The sequence below is a fragment of the Marmota flaviventris genome, chromosome 17 (assembly GCF_047511675.1).
Source record: "Marmota flaviventris isolate mMarFla1 chromosome 17, mMarFla1.hap1, whole genome shotgun sequence".
Lineage (NCBI taxonomy): Eukaryota > Metazoa > Chordata > Mammalia > Rodentia > Sciuridae > Marmota > Marmota flaviventris.
The window spans coordinates 23,508,256-23,523,861 of NC_092514.1; the positions used below are offsets into that span (position 1 = coordinate 23,508,256).

General features: G+C 37.4%; 1 protein-coding gene and 1 non-coding gene across 2 annotated transcripts in view; one reads left to right on the plus strand and one right to left on the minus strand.

Annotated features, from left to right (window-relative positions):
• The window catches only part of Cfap52 (cilia and flagella associated protein 52), a 49,775-nt gene that overhangs the window by 12,334 nt on the left and 21,835 nt on the right, over window positions 1-15,606 (minus strand). Inside the window, exons 7-8 of the mRNA XM_027946928.3 lie at window positions 12,304-12,404; window positions 7,838-8,008 (exon numbers count right to left, since the gene is read on the minus strand). Of these exons, the coding sequence (XP_027802729.1) occupies window positions 7,838-8,008; window positions 12,304-12,404 (272 nt within the window). The remainder of the gene's footprint in view (window positions 1-7,837; window positions 8,009-12,303; window positions 12,405-15,606) is intronic.
• On the plus strand, window positions 5,834-5,909 carry Trnaa-cgc (transfer RNA alanine (anticodon CGC)). The gene has a single exon. It is a non-coding gene; the product is annotated as a tRNA-Ala (tRNA).

Genomic DNA, 15,606 nt, shown 5'->3' on the forward strand with positions numbered 1-15,606 from the left:
ATCCTCAGCACCACATAAAAATAAAATAAAATAAAGATGTTGTGTCCACCAAAAACTAAAAAACAAATATTAAAAAAAATTCTCTCTCTCTCTTTAAAAAAAAAAAGTGGGGGGGGGAGAACCTCTCTCTTATTTTAAGATCCACTTGGTTTTCAATTAATAGAAAAATTAAGGGGATCCCTTCTACACATTTAGCTTTGGGGCTCAGAATTAAAATTATGAGCAGGACCAGTAACTTAGAAAGGATACGGGTCAGAGGCAGGCAGGAACTGCAGTGGAGCTTCTGCCAGACAGTCCTGATAGACAGAGACCCAGTCAACCCTATATTAGAATTAATGGATTTAAAAAAATAAGACCTGTTTTATATCAGATAGTGCCTTCAGTGAATGAGCTCCTCCTCTGGGGAAGTGAGCTCTTTTTCTGTTGTTATTGTCGATGGACATTTATTTATTTATTTATTTACATGTGGTGCTGAGAATCGAACCCAGTGCCTCACACATGCTAGATAAGCACTCTACCACTGAGCCACAACCCCAGTCCAGAAGGGGCTTTTAATGAGACATATGGCGGCTCAGGAAAATCCTTTATCATGAAAAAGAATGCCCCTAAAGAACTTTCCCAATTCCCCACCCTTGATGGGTAATCCACTTCCTCAGCAATCTCAGGCAATCACTGGGGCCTAATCTGAAAACTAACCACTCATGTAGGAAACTCTACTGAATTTAGAATCAGAGAGATTAAGGTCCAGAAAGAACCAACCCAACTGGAGCATGAAGATGCACTAGGTCCACGGGCTCCCTCCTTCCCATTTAAAATCCTACAAAATGAAGATATAGAGAGAGTTAGAGGTAGATATAAATATGTTTTCAGTGACTCATAAATCATGGAAAGGATAGCTTCATCTCTGCATGAACCCTTTGGTTGCTGCATAACAGGGCAAGCTCACAGAGGAACACAGGGTCAGGCTAAAACACTGCCGTGGGGAACAACAGGAGTATCAGCTTGTGCACACCATGGGGAAGACAAAATTTGCAGTTTGAATCCATGCCAGTAATCCCTGGAGAACACAGTTGCTACAACATATTGTATGTAATGGCAAGTTTTCAGTGAAAAACTCCCAGATATGCAAAGAACCAGCACAATATGATTCAGGAAAAGGCGGTCAAAAAAAAACTGATCCTGGGTTGGGGGTGCAGTGCAGTGGTAGAGCACACATGTTTAGCATGTGTGAGGTCCCAGATTCAATATTCAATTCCCAGCATGAAAAGAAAGAAAAGAAACTGACTCCAAGTAGACCCAAGTATTAGATTGACAGATTTTCAAAGTGACTACTTACAACTTTTAAATATATTCAAAATATTAAGGGAAACTATAATATCAATAAGCACACAGGTAATCTCATCAGAGGACTAGAAATTATGTATGTATTATGATCATGTATTTTGTGACAATTATATTTCTTCTATAGGCGAAAAGTACAAAAACTGAAATAAATTTACTATATGGGCTCATTTGGAGATGGTGAAAGAATCTACGTACTTGAAGCAGATATAATAGAAATTATAAAATGGAAAAAGACAGAAGAAAGAGAAATGAGCAACCTGAGAAACCAATGGGAAGGGCTGGGGACCTAGCTCAGTGGGTAGAGTGTAGGGAGCACTCTAAATGACCTACCCCTTCCATTCTGAAACAAGAGGCTCTAGGCTCTGACCAATCACTACATTTCATAATGACTTGGGCATTGGTTCAGTTCAGGAAGTTGAGGGCGTGTCTTTAGATGTAGGTGACACCCCTTGGGTTGAATTACACTCACCTGTCCCCTGTAACCCTTTTTTGTATAGAACTTTCTAAGAACAAGGGTCCCCCCAATAAAAGCCCACTTAGAACGGGCTCGCTCTCTCTCACCAGCCTCCTGTGAGGGGCAGCAGTAGAGTGCTTGCCTTGCGTGTACAAGGTCCTGAGTTCAATCCCTAGCACCACACACAAGAAAGAAAGAAGAGAGAGAGAGAGAGAGGAAGGAAGAAAGAAACCCATGGGAAAATATCAATTTTTTTCAACATGTATAATTTGAATCTCAAGAAGATAGGATTTAGAAAGGGTGATTTTTTTTTTTTTTTTTTGAAGAATAATGGCTGAAACCTTCTCAATTTGGTGGAAAACATCCGTTTACAAATTCAAAAAGCTTAATAAACTCTTAGCAGGATAAACACAAAGAGAAAGACACTTCACAATCAAACTGACAAAAGGCAAAAACAAAAAGATAATCTTGAAAATACATAAAAAGTGACACATTACAAAGAGAGGAAGAGTAGTGAGAAATCAGAATGACTCCTCATTAGAAACCATGGAATCCAGAAGGCACTGGAACGATGTATTCAAATGTTAAAGTTCTTAGGCTGAGAGGGAAAGATAACAGATGGCAAGTAGCTCTATAAAAATGAATGAAGAGTATCAGAAATTCTTGTAGATAAACACATGCACATGCATTTTTTAAAAAATTTCATTTCTTAATTTCCTTAAAATATCTGTGATTATTTGAAGCCAAAATTATAATATTGTATCAAGGGATATATTTCCAAGTAGGTAAGAAGGAAATATGTGAGATTTAAAAGAAATGTAGTCTTAAGATTCTTATATTTTATTTTACTTGAAGTAATTTAATGTTTACTCTAAGTAGACTATGTTAAAAGTTTATACTGCCATCCTTAGAACAACCACTAAAAAAAACCCAATGCACAGATACATAGCTAGAAAGCCAATAGAGTAATTAAGTAGTAAAATGTTGAAAAAAGTTAATTGACACAAGAGGAGGCAGCTAAGATGCAAAAGAACAAATAACAGGTGAAGAAGAGAACAAATTACACTAAATGTAAGTGCACTAGATATTCCCAATATAAAGCAGAAATTTTCTTTTTCTTTTTCTTTTTCTCTTTTGATACCAGGGATTGAACTCAGGGGCACTTGACCTCTAAGTCACATCCCCACCCCTTTTTTGTTTTTTATTTAGAGACAGAGTCTCACTGAGTTGCTTAGTACCTCACTTTTGCTGAGGCTGGCTTTGAACTTGTGATCCTCCTGCCTCAGCCTTCTGACCCACTGGGATTACAGGCATTTGCCATGGCACCCAGCTAAAAGCAGAGATTTTTTGGACTGAATAGAAAAGCAAGAATCAATTATATACTATTTCAAGAGATGCATATTAAATATAAATATATATGGTCGATAATAGGATAAAAAGGATATATCATGAAAAGAGAAAGGTTGAGTATGCATATTAATATCATACAAAAGAGCCAGGCATTGTGGCACACCCCTGTAATCACAGTGACTCAGGAGGCTGAGTCAGGAGACTCGAAAGTTAGAGGCTAGCCTCAGGATTTTAGGGAGCCCCATCTCAAATTTAAAAAATCAAAAGGGCTGGGGATATGGCTCAGTGGTAAAGTGCCCCTAGGCTCAATCACCAGTACCAAAAAGTAAAAAATTAAATAATAATATTATCATACAAAACACACTTTAAATCAAACAGAATTACTAAAGATGAAGAGGAATACTTAATAATTATAAAAATGTCAAGACAGCAGGAAGATGACAAATAATTTATGACACCTAATTAACAGAGCTTCAAAATATATAAAGCAAAAACTGATGGAAATAAAGGAAGAAATTTACATTCATGGCTTGAAACTTTTAACACTTCTCTCAGTAACTAATGAAACAAGTATACTAGAAATCAATAAGGATAAGAAGGTATATATATGACACTACCAACATTAAAAGTTTCCACGGAGAAAAAATATCATCTCCAAAGTATATATGGAATATTTTCACTTACATGAAGTTCAAAAGTAGGGAAAACTCATCTAAGGGGATAGAAATCCAGGAAGTAATTATCTTCAAGTAGAAAGGTGAGGATAGTGATTGGAAGGGGTGTTTGGGAGACGAAAATATTTTATTGCTGTACCAGGATGATAGTCATATAGGGGTAATGATTCATGCAGCTACATCCTTATGATTTATGTACTTTCTGCATGCACATTGTACTTCATTCAAATTCTTTTTACACCTTGCCAAACTATCATTCAAATCTGAGGGTAAAACAAAGACTTTCGGATAAATAAGAAGCAACTTTTCCATACAAAGACTAACTCTGAAAATGTGGTCTATACACACTATGGAGTCTTATTTGGCCATAAAGAAAAATGAAATTGGGTCATTTGCTGGAAAATGGATGGAACTAGAGACCATTGTGTTAAGCAAAATAAGAAAAACTCAGAAGATCAAGGGTTTATATTTTCTCTCATATGTGGAAGCTGGAGAGAAAGAAAGAAAGATAGATGTGGTTGGGCAGGGATCTCATGAAAATCAAAGGGTGCTGGGGAGGAAGGGTTAACCGCTAGACAGTGATATTGTCCAAGTCCCATTGTTTCACTGTGTCCCTGTATGAATATGTAACAACAAATCCCATCATTATGTACAACTATAATTCACCAATAAAAAATGTGGAAAGAGGAAAAAAAGATTGTCTCTGAATTTTCAAAACAGAAGAATCTAAGAGGATTCCACTGGCATGTGAAACAAGCATAATAAAAGCAAAGAACATAATTTAGTTATATCTAAGTACTTACTTGGAAAAAAAATAAGCAATAATAATGTAATCTGCATCTATAATTCTCCATTAATTTTAGCATGGGAGATAGTGGAGGAATGATGGAGAGAGAAATAAAAATATACTGATTCTTAGCTGGGTGTGGTGGTACACACCCGTAATCCCAGCTGCTGGAGGTCAAAGCTGGAGGATCACAAGTTGAAGGCCAGTCTGGGCAATTTAGCAAGACCCTGACTCAAAATAAAAAGGGCTAGGGATATTACTTAGTTGTAGGCTGCTTGCCTGACATGCATGATCCCCTGGGTTTAATCCCCATTAACACACACACATAAATACTCTTCCCTTTATGGAAGACAGGATATCAATGTTTGTTAATTCCAGTGTTTGACAAAAACATTTATTTGAATATGTACATTAAAAGTTAGCCGGGCATGGTGGTACATATCTGTAATTCCAGCAACTCAGGAAGCCATGGCAGGAAAATCACAAACCTGAGGCCAGCCTCATCAACTTTGCAAGACCCTCAGCAACTTAGCAAGACCTTGTCTCAAAATAAAAATTAAAAGGACTAGGGAATGTAGCTCAGTGGTAAAGCACCCCTGGATTCCATCCCCAGGACCTGAAAAAAATAAGGATTACAACTAAATGACTAAAATAAATAGTTTCCAAGTTGTGTGTAGCAGGGAAGAAGGTTGGGCCAAATAAAACATAATCACTAAAACAAAAGTCAGGAAAAGAAAAAAAGGAAACATTAAACTTGAACTCTCCAGGTACAGGCCTGCCTCCCCTGCCTAACTATTTTTCTTTTCTTTTCTTCTTCTTCTTTTTTTTTTTTTTCCTATACTTGGGATTGAACCCAGGGCCTGCAAGCCCTCTACCCCTGAGTATATCCTGGCCATTTTTATTTTATTCATTTATTTTATTTTGAGACAGGGTATCACTAAGTTGCCCAGACTGGCATAGAACTTATGATCCTCTTGCCTCAGACTCCTGAGTCGCTGGAATTACAGGAGTATGCTGCTATGCCTGGTCTGACTTTTTCTTATATCTGATACTATCCAGAGAGATTTTCCAAAACAGAAATTATGATTCAAAAGACATTCTTCTATATATTTATAAGGCTTCTGTTTCACTCTATGAATGTGGCCACAGTCTTACCATCTCCCTTGCTTGACAAAGACCCTTCTAGCCCTCAGCTTTATAAGTTGATCATATATATATATATAGGGCTGGGGTTGTGGCTCAGTGGTAGAGCGCCTGCCTCGCATGTGTGAGACCCTGGGTTCGATCCTCAGCACGGCCAAAAAAAAAAAAAATAAATAAATATATATATATATATATATATATATATATATATATATATATAAATTTATGCCAACAAGAGAGAATGGGTGCATTTTAGGAATATACAAATTGCTAAAATGGATGATGCAGAAAGGCGTAACTATTCATAAAAGTAAAAAAAAAATATGGAGCCAACACAAATAGCCATCAATGAATAAACAGATAATAAAGCAGAGCCATATAATGGAACGTATTGAGCAATAAAAAAGGAGTGAAGTACTGATGCATCCTATATAGATTGTTCTTAAAAACATTATGTTAAAAGAAAGAAGCCAGTCACAAACGATCATACGTATTGTAAATGTCCAAAATAGGAAAATCCATTGACAGGATTTGCCCAGGACTGGGGGATGGGAAGAGAGCAAAGAAGGATGAGCGGTGAATTGTTGGCAGGGTTTTGTTTTGTTTTGTGTTTTGAAGGATAATGAAATGTTTTAAAAATTAGATTGGTTGTGGCCATGGTGGCAAATCTTTGTGACTATGATCAAAATCACTGAACTGTATACTCTAAACGGTTGAACTTTGTGGTACTTAAATTAAATTTCAATGAAGCTTTTTGTATAAAGCCAAGAAAAGAAAAAAAGGAGAAGTACAAAAACTTGAACAACATCTATACAAAAATCGAAAAGATCATTAAAAAATCTACCTTGATAAAAAGCACGGGGACCAAACAATTTCAAAGATTGAATCTACCAAGCTTAGAAAAAGAGGAAAAATGTAGACAGAAATGATCCCAATTCAAATAAAGACTCACTTAATTGGAAAGCATGTGCCATTTACCCATTAGAAATATTTAGGAGAACTGAATCACAAGGACTTAGGGAATCCAAACTACAGCTCATTGTCTCAAGGGCTTTCTTTTGTTGTTTTGTTTCATTTCTGGTGTCATGAATTATTTTAATAGACTTCCTATCTTCTTTGCTATGAAGTTACACTAGTTTTACCAACTCAAATCTGGACTTTCTTAGAATGTTGACTTTTTTAATAAACCCCTCATGGAACGGATATGTGTCTGTCAAAACTTTTCTGTTTGGTTAGTCGCTTTTCTGTTACAGTGCTAGGGATCAAATCCAGGGCCTTCAGTCTGCTAAGGAAAGCTTCTGCCACTGACCCGCATCCCCATCAGGGTCTGAGTTTTTGAAAGTAAGACTTGCTGACCTATAGAATAGTGATTTTGAGTTTTATAAGTTCAGGTTGAGCACTGAGGAAGTTCAGAGCAAAAACTTGTCTGACGAGCTGCATGGGATGGATCTCATCAAAGACAAAATGTGTTTCCAAATCAAGTAATGGCACACAATGATGGAAGCCCTTTTGGACATCAAAATTGCTGATGGATATTTGTTTTACTTGTTTGGAGTGAAATTGACTAAGAATTATAGCCATTAGATCCAGAAGAGAGTTTTGACAGGTACATACCCCTTTCCATGATGGGTCTATTTAAAAAGTCAACATTCTTTTTTTTTTTTTTTTTTGGTACTGGGAATTGAACCCAGGGGTGCTTAACCACCAAGCCACATCCCCAGCCCTTTTTTATATTTTATTTAGTGACAGGGCCTCGCTATGTTGCTTAGGGCCTCGCTAAATTGCTGAAGCTGGCTTTGAACTTGCAAACCTTCTGCCTCAGCCTCCAGAGCCACTGGGATTACAGGTGTGCGCCACTGCAAAAAGTCAACATTCTAAAGAAGTCCAAATTTGAATTGGGAAATGAATGTAACTGCATGGAAGACACTAGGAAGTTTATTAAAATAATTCACTACACTAGAAAAATTTAAGGCAGAAAAAAAAATCATAATTGTGCTAGAAGGTGTTGAAAATACATTCATAAATTAAAAATTCCCTTGCACATTGCATCAGACTTCTACATTCCCGTTTTCTTGTTCTACTTACAATGGAAAGACAATGTCCTGGACAGCTTCAAAGTGGCATGTTAGAATGAGAGTCTCTTTGAAATCTGTGAAGTTGACACGATATATGTGTGATTCTTCTGTTCCTACAAAAAACTGGTGTCCTTCTCCTCGCAGGGCAATAGAAGAGATGCCGCCTTGTAACTGAATTTTCCTTTAAGGAGAAGCAAAAAGGTAAAGTAGGCTCACTCAAATTAATGGATATTTTTTGTACCTTTTGAATTTTGTATATGGATCATCTATTCAAAAATACTTAAAGAATAGGACAAGGGAAAATGTAAGTTAAAATGAAGCAGCTTAACTTCATTTTTTTTTTTTTTTCTGGAAGGAAACAAAAGTAGACTCACTCAACCATCAAGTTATATTGACCATCTGAAGCATTACAGAGGATACAAGTCAGGCAGGTGATTTGGGACATGCCCTCAAGGAAGTGACACAGTTGGAAAGGCATGGGTTATTTACACTGTTGTGTCCCTAAGGCCAGAAAAGTGAGAGGTCCTCAAATGTTACAACAGTCAGAGGAGATTCTTCAGTGAGAGGTAGTTTGAAATGGGTTGTGCAAGATGGGCAGGCTTGTGGGTACCATGATCATGACTTAGTGATTTATTTATTAATTCCATTTCTTGAAAATAACCCTAAAATTGGGGCATGGGAGATCCTGTATGTCAACAGATGTTCTTATAACCTTATCTAAAAGTAAAATGTTGAAAACAACCTAAAATATCCAATTATAATAGAATGGTTAAATAATGAACTATGGGACATTGAATTTATAGAATATTTGCCTAGCCATTCAAGTGATGTGATTTAAAAGGTTATATGCGGTTTTTATATATATTCATCATCATAAAAATATCCTGTAGTAAAATTGGAAATGTTTATGATGCCTATATAAAATTTTAAAAATTAGCATACAAAATTTTATATATATATATATATAATAAGCACAGTTGAGCTGGGGGTGGAGCTCAATGGGAGAGTGCTTGCCTAGCATGTGTGAGGCCCTGGTTTTGATCCCTGGCACCACAAAAAAATTAAAATTTAAAAAAAGCACAAATATTTAATTATATGTATCAATAAAAAAAAAAAAAAACCACAAGAAGAAATACAAAATGCTCATAGTGATTATCTCTGCCAGAACCTTAAAATAAGAATATATAAATCAATGAGGTACTAGGAACTCAACCCATTGCTTTGCAACTAATTTTGTTTGGACAATAAGAATTCAATGAGGGTTCTGGTGCAAGGAGCCAGCCTGAAAAATGGGATGTTTTAGGTAGATCTGTTTGTTGAGGAGACACCAAACAGTTGATGAAGGAAGGAAAAACACAAGTTTTTATATTTATATATATATAATAAGCACAGTTGGGCTGGCGGGTGGAGCTCAGCTCCTTTGCTAACTATAGGTCTGTGGCTCTGGGACCATGTGCCAGAAACTTTTGGCCTCAGTTTACACAACCCACAGGGCAATTCCTTCTTGACAGGGCTGTGGTCAAGATTAGTGATAACAGAGCCAAGTGCTCTAGGAGCCCAGAGAGGGCAGCCAAGAAATACTGGCTGCTGGTATCTGGGATCCCTGAAGAGAAGGTGAACTTCAGTGGTTAAAGGGGAGCCAGATGTCTGGGAACTCCAGTAGTCTGCTTGGGTCAGGCAATTTTCCTTTTTTTTTTTTTTTTTTAATATTTAGTTGTCAATGGACCTTCATTTTAAAATTTTTTTTGTATGCAGTGCTGAGAATCGAATCCAGTGCCTCACACGTGGTAGACAAGTGCTCTACCACTGAGCCACAACCCAGCCTCAATTTTCCTTTCTGGTCTCTATGATTGCTCACGTGGGCTGCTTTACCTCTCTACTAAAACCCAAGGAGGCAGAAATCATAGGCTCCAACGGAACCCTTCACTGTCACATAGGACTATTTTGGAAACACACCATAAGCCTTGTAATAATTGCTCTGAGTCTAATTATCTTCATCACAATGGGAACGTTTGCATATTAAAAAATTAGGGAACTAATTTACTATATTAACTTCATGTATCCAGAGTCTATGCATCTTTTTTTTTTTTTGCATTATTAGGGATTGAACCCAGGGGCACACTACCACTGAGCTATATCCCCAACCCTTTTAAGTTTTTTATTCTGAGACAGGGTCTCACTAAGTTTCTGAGGCTGGCCTCCAGCCTTATGACCCCCAGTCTCAGGCTCCTGAGTCCTGGGATTACAGGTGTGGGCCACCTTTTTTTTTCCTGTGGTGCTGGGGATTGAACCCAGGGCCTTGTGCATGCGAGGCAAGCACACTCTACCAACTGAGCTATATCCCCATCCCAGCAGCATTATTCTTAAGTTGCTTCTGTCCCTTACAGCCTTTCATATGAACAAGACCAGTACAAATACATTCTTAATGAGACCTCTTTTGACCACTGAATTTAAAATTGTATCTCATCCTCTACCCTACTTTGTGTTTTTCCAGTGCACTCATCACCTTTTAATATTACAACAGCCTGCTCCCCCTCCTTCGGTCTGCGGTTTTGCTTTCCATGGTTTTCGTTACCTATGTCATCTACCATCTGAAAATATTAAAGGGAAAATTTTGGAAAGAAACAATTCATAAGTCTTAAATTGCATGTTATTCTGAGTTGTGTGCTGAAAACTTGTGCCTTCCTGATCTTCCCACCCCAGACATGAAGCATCCTTTGTCCAACGTGGCCATGCTGTGTATGCTACACGTCCCCAAGTCACTTGCTAGCCATCTTGGTTGTTAGATCAACTGTCTTGATAGCACAGTGCTTGAGATTAAGTAACCCTTATTGTACTTAGTAATGCCCCAAAACACAAGAGGGGTGATGCTGGCAATTCAGATATCCCAAAGAGAAGTCATAAAGGCAGTAAGTGAAAAGGTGGACATTCTCAACTTGAAAATAAATCGTATGCTGAGATTGCTAAGAACAAGTCTTTTATCTACAAAATTGTGAAGAAAGAAAAGTAAGTGTGTGTTAGTTTTTCTGTCAACTTGTTAATTTCTTTTTTAAAAATATTTATTTATTTTTAGTTATAGTTGGACACAATACCTGTATTTTATTTATTTTTATGTGGTGCTGAGGATGGAACCCAGGGCCTCGAATGTGCTAGGCGAGCATGCTTTATCGCTGAGCCACGCCCCCAGCCCTTGTTAATTTCTTATTGTATCTAATTTATAAATTAAACTTTATCATAAGTAGATATAAATAGGAAAAAAATAACATATGTGGTTCAGTGTTCAGTCCCATCCATAGTTTCAGACATCCACTGGGAGGTCTTGAAATTTATCTCCCACAATGGGGTGATTACTGTATGTACTTTATTGTTTATTTTGTTTATTATTTATTCTTTCCCCTCCTGCTAGAATGTAAGCTCCATGAGGGCAGGGAAACTTTTCTTTTCTCTTTTGATTCACTGAGATGTCCTAACACCTAGAGTAGTGCTCAGCACAGATTTGTTTAAACAAAGACAGCTGGTGTTCCTTTCCACCATGCATATACAAATACCCCTGGCTCCCTGCGGGTGAGCAGAGGCCATACTGAGGGAGCTTGGTTAGGGTTTATGGCTTTTGCTGAAACCAAGTTCAAATTTGGCCTTGGCTCCACTGTGGAGTGAATTCCCTATCTCTTCATCTACTCTTTTCTATGATTTTCTCTACCATGATATATTTTACCTGAGCTGGACCATGATATTTGGGCTAATATGCTATCTTGTACTGTAGTGACCTTTTTTCCCTGTGTAATATACCTTATCCCCAAACCAGACTGTTAAGTTCTGGGAGGACAAAAACCATATCTTATCTTTATTTATTTTTAATATAGTAGCCAGCACATTGGTTTGGGTGGAGGAGGTGATGGATAAGTACTCGTTAATGACAATGTAGATTTTATTTAAATGTATTTTATTTATTTTTTAATTTATGTTAAAAAAATAAAATAAAATTATTTTAACTAGATTAGTCATAAAAATTACATAGTACAGTATCTACAAAAATAGTTGTTGAACATTGCCTGTTTGTATTCAAATATGTGACTACTAGCACTGTGTCTTATTCATAAGAGGTATCCATTGCATAATAAATTTCATTGACTAAACCAATTTTGAAAGTTTAAAATTTGAGGGTTGAGGGAATAAGTTAATTACATCATATTTCCTTTGCTATGGACCAATAGGTTAGTTAAATTAAAAATTACATATTTAATAAAAGGGCAGTGTCCCTCTGGGTCATAGTGGACAATTTTGGTTTATTCAACAGATGCCTTTTCATTAGCAAAGAAACCATTCTATATTGTGATTCTAACAGCTGGTTTTAATAGCAAGATGAAATTTTTTAACCAAATATTACTTTGCCAAGGTCCTATTATTTGCTGACTTAAGATGAACCTCCCTCTAGAGGGTCTTGATCTACCCCAATTCTGGGGGCCCAGAACTTACTTGATGGGTTTGTAGCTGGGGCTTTTACAGAAGACCAGCAATCCGGCTCCAGAGCCTAACAACAAACCCCCCATCTTCAGGCATCTGATCGCCGACACTCCCTAGGGGGAGAAAAGGTCAGGTGGTCTCATCATTAAAAATTAACACAAAGGGCTGACGGTATGGCTCAGTGGTAGAGCACTTGCCTAGCATGCATAAGGCCTTGGGTTCTATCCCCAGTACTGCAAAGATAAAAATAAATGAATGCAATGCCTGACATGGTGAGCATGGCGTGGGCCCTGATAAAGCACATATTGCATGGTGAAGTTCATGAAGGGACTGTGCGGATGTACCCCTAGGTTGGCCAAGGGAATTTGATGCCAACAACAAGCTCATGTGCTAGGAAGTTGCCTCCCAGTCCTGTAAGATGAAGACCTACTTCCCCACACTTCCTCCCTGCAATCATCTGTGCCTTTTGCATATATTAAACATTAATGTTTTCACATCCACTTAAATTCAGTTAGAGCAGAAGGTGGAAGCACAGCCGCAGCAATGTTAGCCCTTCAGTTGCCATCATGCTCACCAGAACTTTATTCTTACAAATGCAAAGGACCATATCTGACAGCCAGAGACAGCACAAAATGCTCCTTACTGTTTGGTGACGGTATTTTCTGAATTTTAAGGCACCGAGTACATAGCCTTGTTAGAAACCTATTTAAAATTCAAAGCAATTTTCCAAGTTTTAATTTTTAAATGTGTAGTACTGTTAGGGTTTGAATGCGTCTCTCAAAGTTCAAGTGCTGGAAACTTAATCCCTAGTGCAGCAGTGTTGGGAGGTGGAGCCTAATAAGAGGAGATTGAGTCTTGAAGGGTCTGTCCTGAATGGTGGACTGATGTCATTATTGACAGTGGGCTTGTTGGGACTAATGGTGTAGCCCAGTGGTAGAGAGCTTGTCTAGCAAGTACTGGGCCCTAGGTTGATCCCCAGTATAGGAAAAAAAAAAAAAAAAAAGGAAAGAAAAGAAAAAAAAAAAGTTGCATAAAAAAGTAGGCTTGCTTTAAAAAAAAAAAAATGAGTTTGTAGTCCCAGCTACATGGAAGGCTGGGGCGGGAGGATGACCTGAGCCCAGGAGTTCAAGGTCAGTCTGGACAGGTCTTATCTCTCATAAATAATAAATCACTATAATAATAAAAAGTAACTTTGGACCGCTTTTGCTCTTTTGCTCTCATATTCCCTTCCTCTTCTACCTTCCCCCATGGGATGATAAAGAACACAGTCCCCTGCCAGATGCAGTGCTAAGCTCTTGGACTTTCTGGCATCCAGAACATAAGCCAAATAGACTTCTACTGTCTATAAATTACCTAGTATCAGATTCTGTTAGAGTCATGCAAAATGACAATTGCCAATATTAGATCTTAAAATATCCAACAATAATATAACCAGAGAATTAATAAGCTTGCTTCTTAATGAAGTTTGAATATGATAAAATGAGTTACTTTCAAGTTACTATAAACTGAATTTTGCCTGCTCTGGCTCACAAGCCTTTTCACTATGTCTGAGGAGAGAAACTAAGACTCAAGAATAAGAAGGCAGGAACTAGAATTACATGCTTTATGAGATATGTCCTTTGCAAACATTTTCCTCCCGCTCCATGATATGACTTTTCATTTTAGTGTTTTTTCAGAGCCGCATTTTTATTTTAATGAAGACTATTTTAAGAATTCTTTCTTTCATGGATTGCACCTTAGGTGTTATATCTAGCCTTAGATCATCTGGATATTCTCTAGTGCTATCTTCTAGGATTTTTGTTGGTTTGATTGGTTGGTTTTTTGTAATAAGGGAGACTGAACCCAGGACCTTGTGCATGCTAGATGAGTGCTCTGCCACAGCGCCACACCCTCAGCCCTTTTTGTTTTATTTTGTGACAGTTTCTGGCTAAGTTGCTGAGGCTGGCCTTGAACTTGCCATCCTCCTGCCTCAGCCTCCTGAACAGCTGGAATTACAGGGGCATGTGCCATCATGTCCAGTCATCTTATATTCTAAGAGTCTTATATTTTATATTTAGGTCTGTTGTCCAATTTCAGTTAATTTTTATCAAGAATATAAGGTCTATGTGTAGTTTTTAGTTTGTTTTGCATGTGGATATCCACTTGTTTTGACATTTATTACCTTAGGTCCTCTCTCAAAGATTACTTGAGTATATTTATGAAGGTATATTTCTGGGCTCTTTGTTTTGTTCCATTGATTTGTCTGTTCTTTGACCCAAATAATACTGTCTTGATTAGTGCAGTTTTTTGATAAATCTTGAAGTTGGGTAATATCAGTCTTCCAGCTTTATTCTTCTTCAGTATTATGGTGCTCTTTGGGGTCTTTTGCCTCTGTATGTAACCTTCTTAGAATCTGCTTGTCAATATTAATGAGATAATGTGTTGGAATTTTGATTGCAATTACATTGAATCTATAGATCAAGTTGGAAGAACTGACATCTTGACAATATTGAGTCAACCTATCCATGAACATGAAATATTTCTCTAAAATGTAGTTCTCTGATTTTTTTCATCAGTGTTTTGTACGATTCCTCATACAGATCCTGTAAAACATGCACATTATTGTCTTCATTGTTGTCATCTTTATTAATTTTAGTGCTTTATACCTAACAGGTTAAATTTAAACCAATCCAAGTAATTGATTAACTAATTTCACTACTGGGAATTGAACCCAGGGGCACTTTATCATTGAGCTACATCCTGTCATTTTTTTTTTTTTGTACTGAGGATTGAATCCAGGGATGCTTAATCACTGAGCTATATCCCCAGCTCTTTTTAAAAATATTTTATTTTGAGACAGGGTCTCATTAACTTGGTTAGGGTCTTGCTAAATTGCCGAGGTTGGTTTTGAACTGGCAATCCTTCTGCCTCAGATTTCCAAGCTGTTGGGATTACAGGTACTCAGGTATGTACCACCGTGCCCAGCCATCCTCAGTCATCTTTATGTTTTATTTTGAGATAAGGTCTCACTAAGCTGCTGAGGCTAAACTAGAACTTGTGATCTTCTTGCCTCAGCTGCCCAAGTCACTGGGATGACAGGCATGTACCTCTGTGCCTGGTTTCATTCCAATGTTTTGCCTCTCTACCCAGAAAGCAAACTTTGAAGTAGTGTTTCAAAAGGGATAACTATCCAGGATCCCAACATCATAAGTGGCACTTCTTACACCTTCCCTTCAAAAGCATTATTTTCTTATCATCTCTGTAAAAGATGTCTTGAAATCATTGCTTTGCAGAATTTATTATCAGACCTGAATGGTCAGGAATTAAAGCATCCGT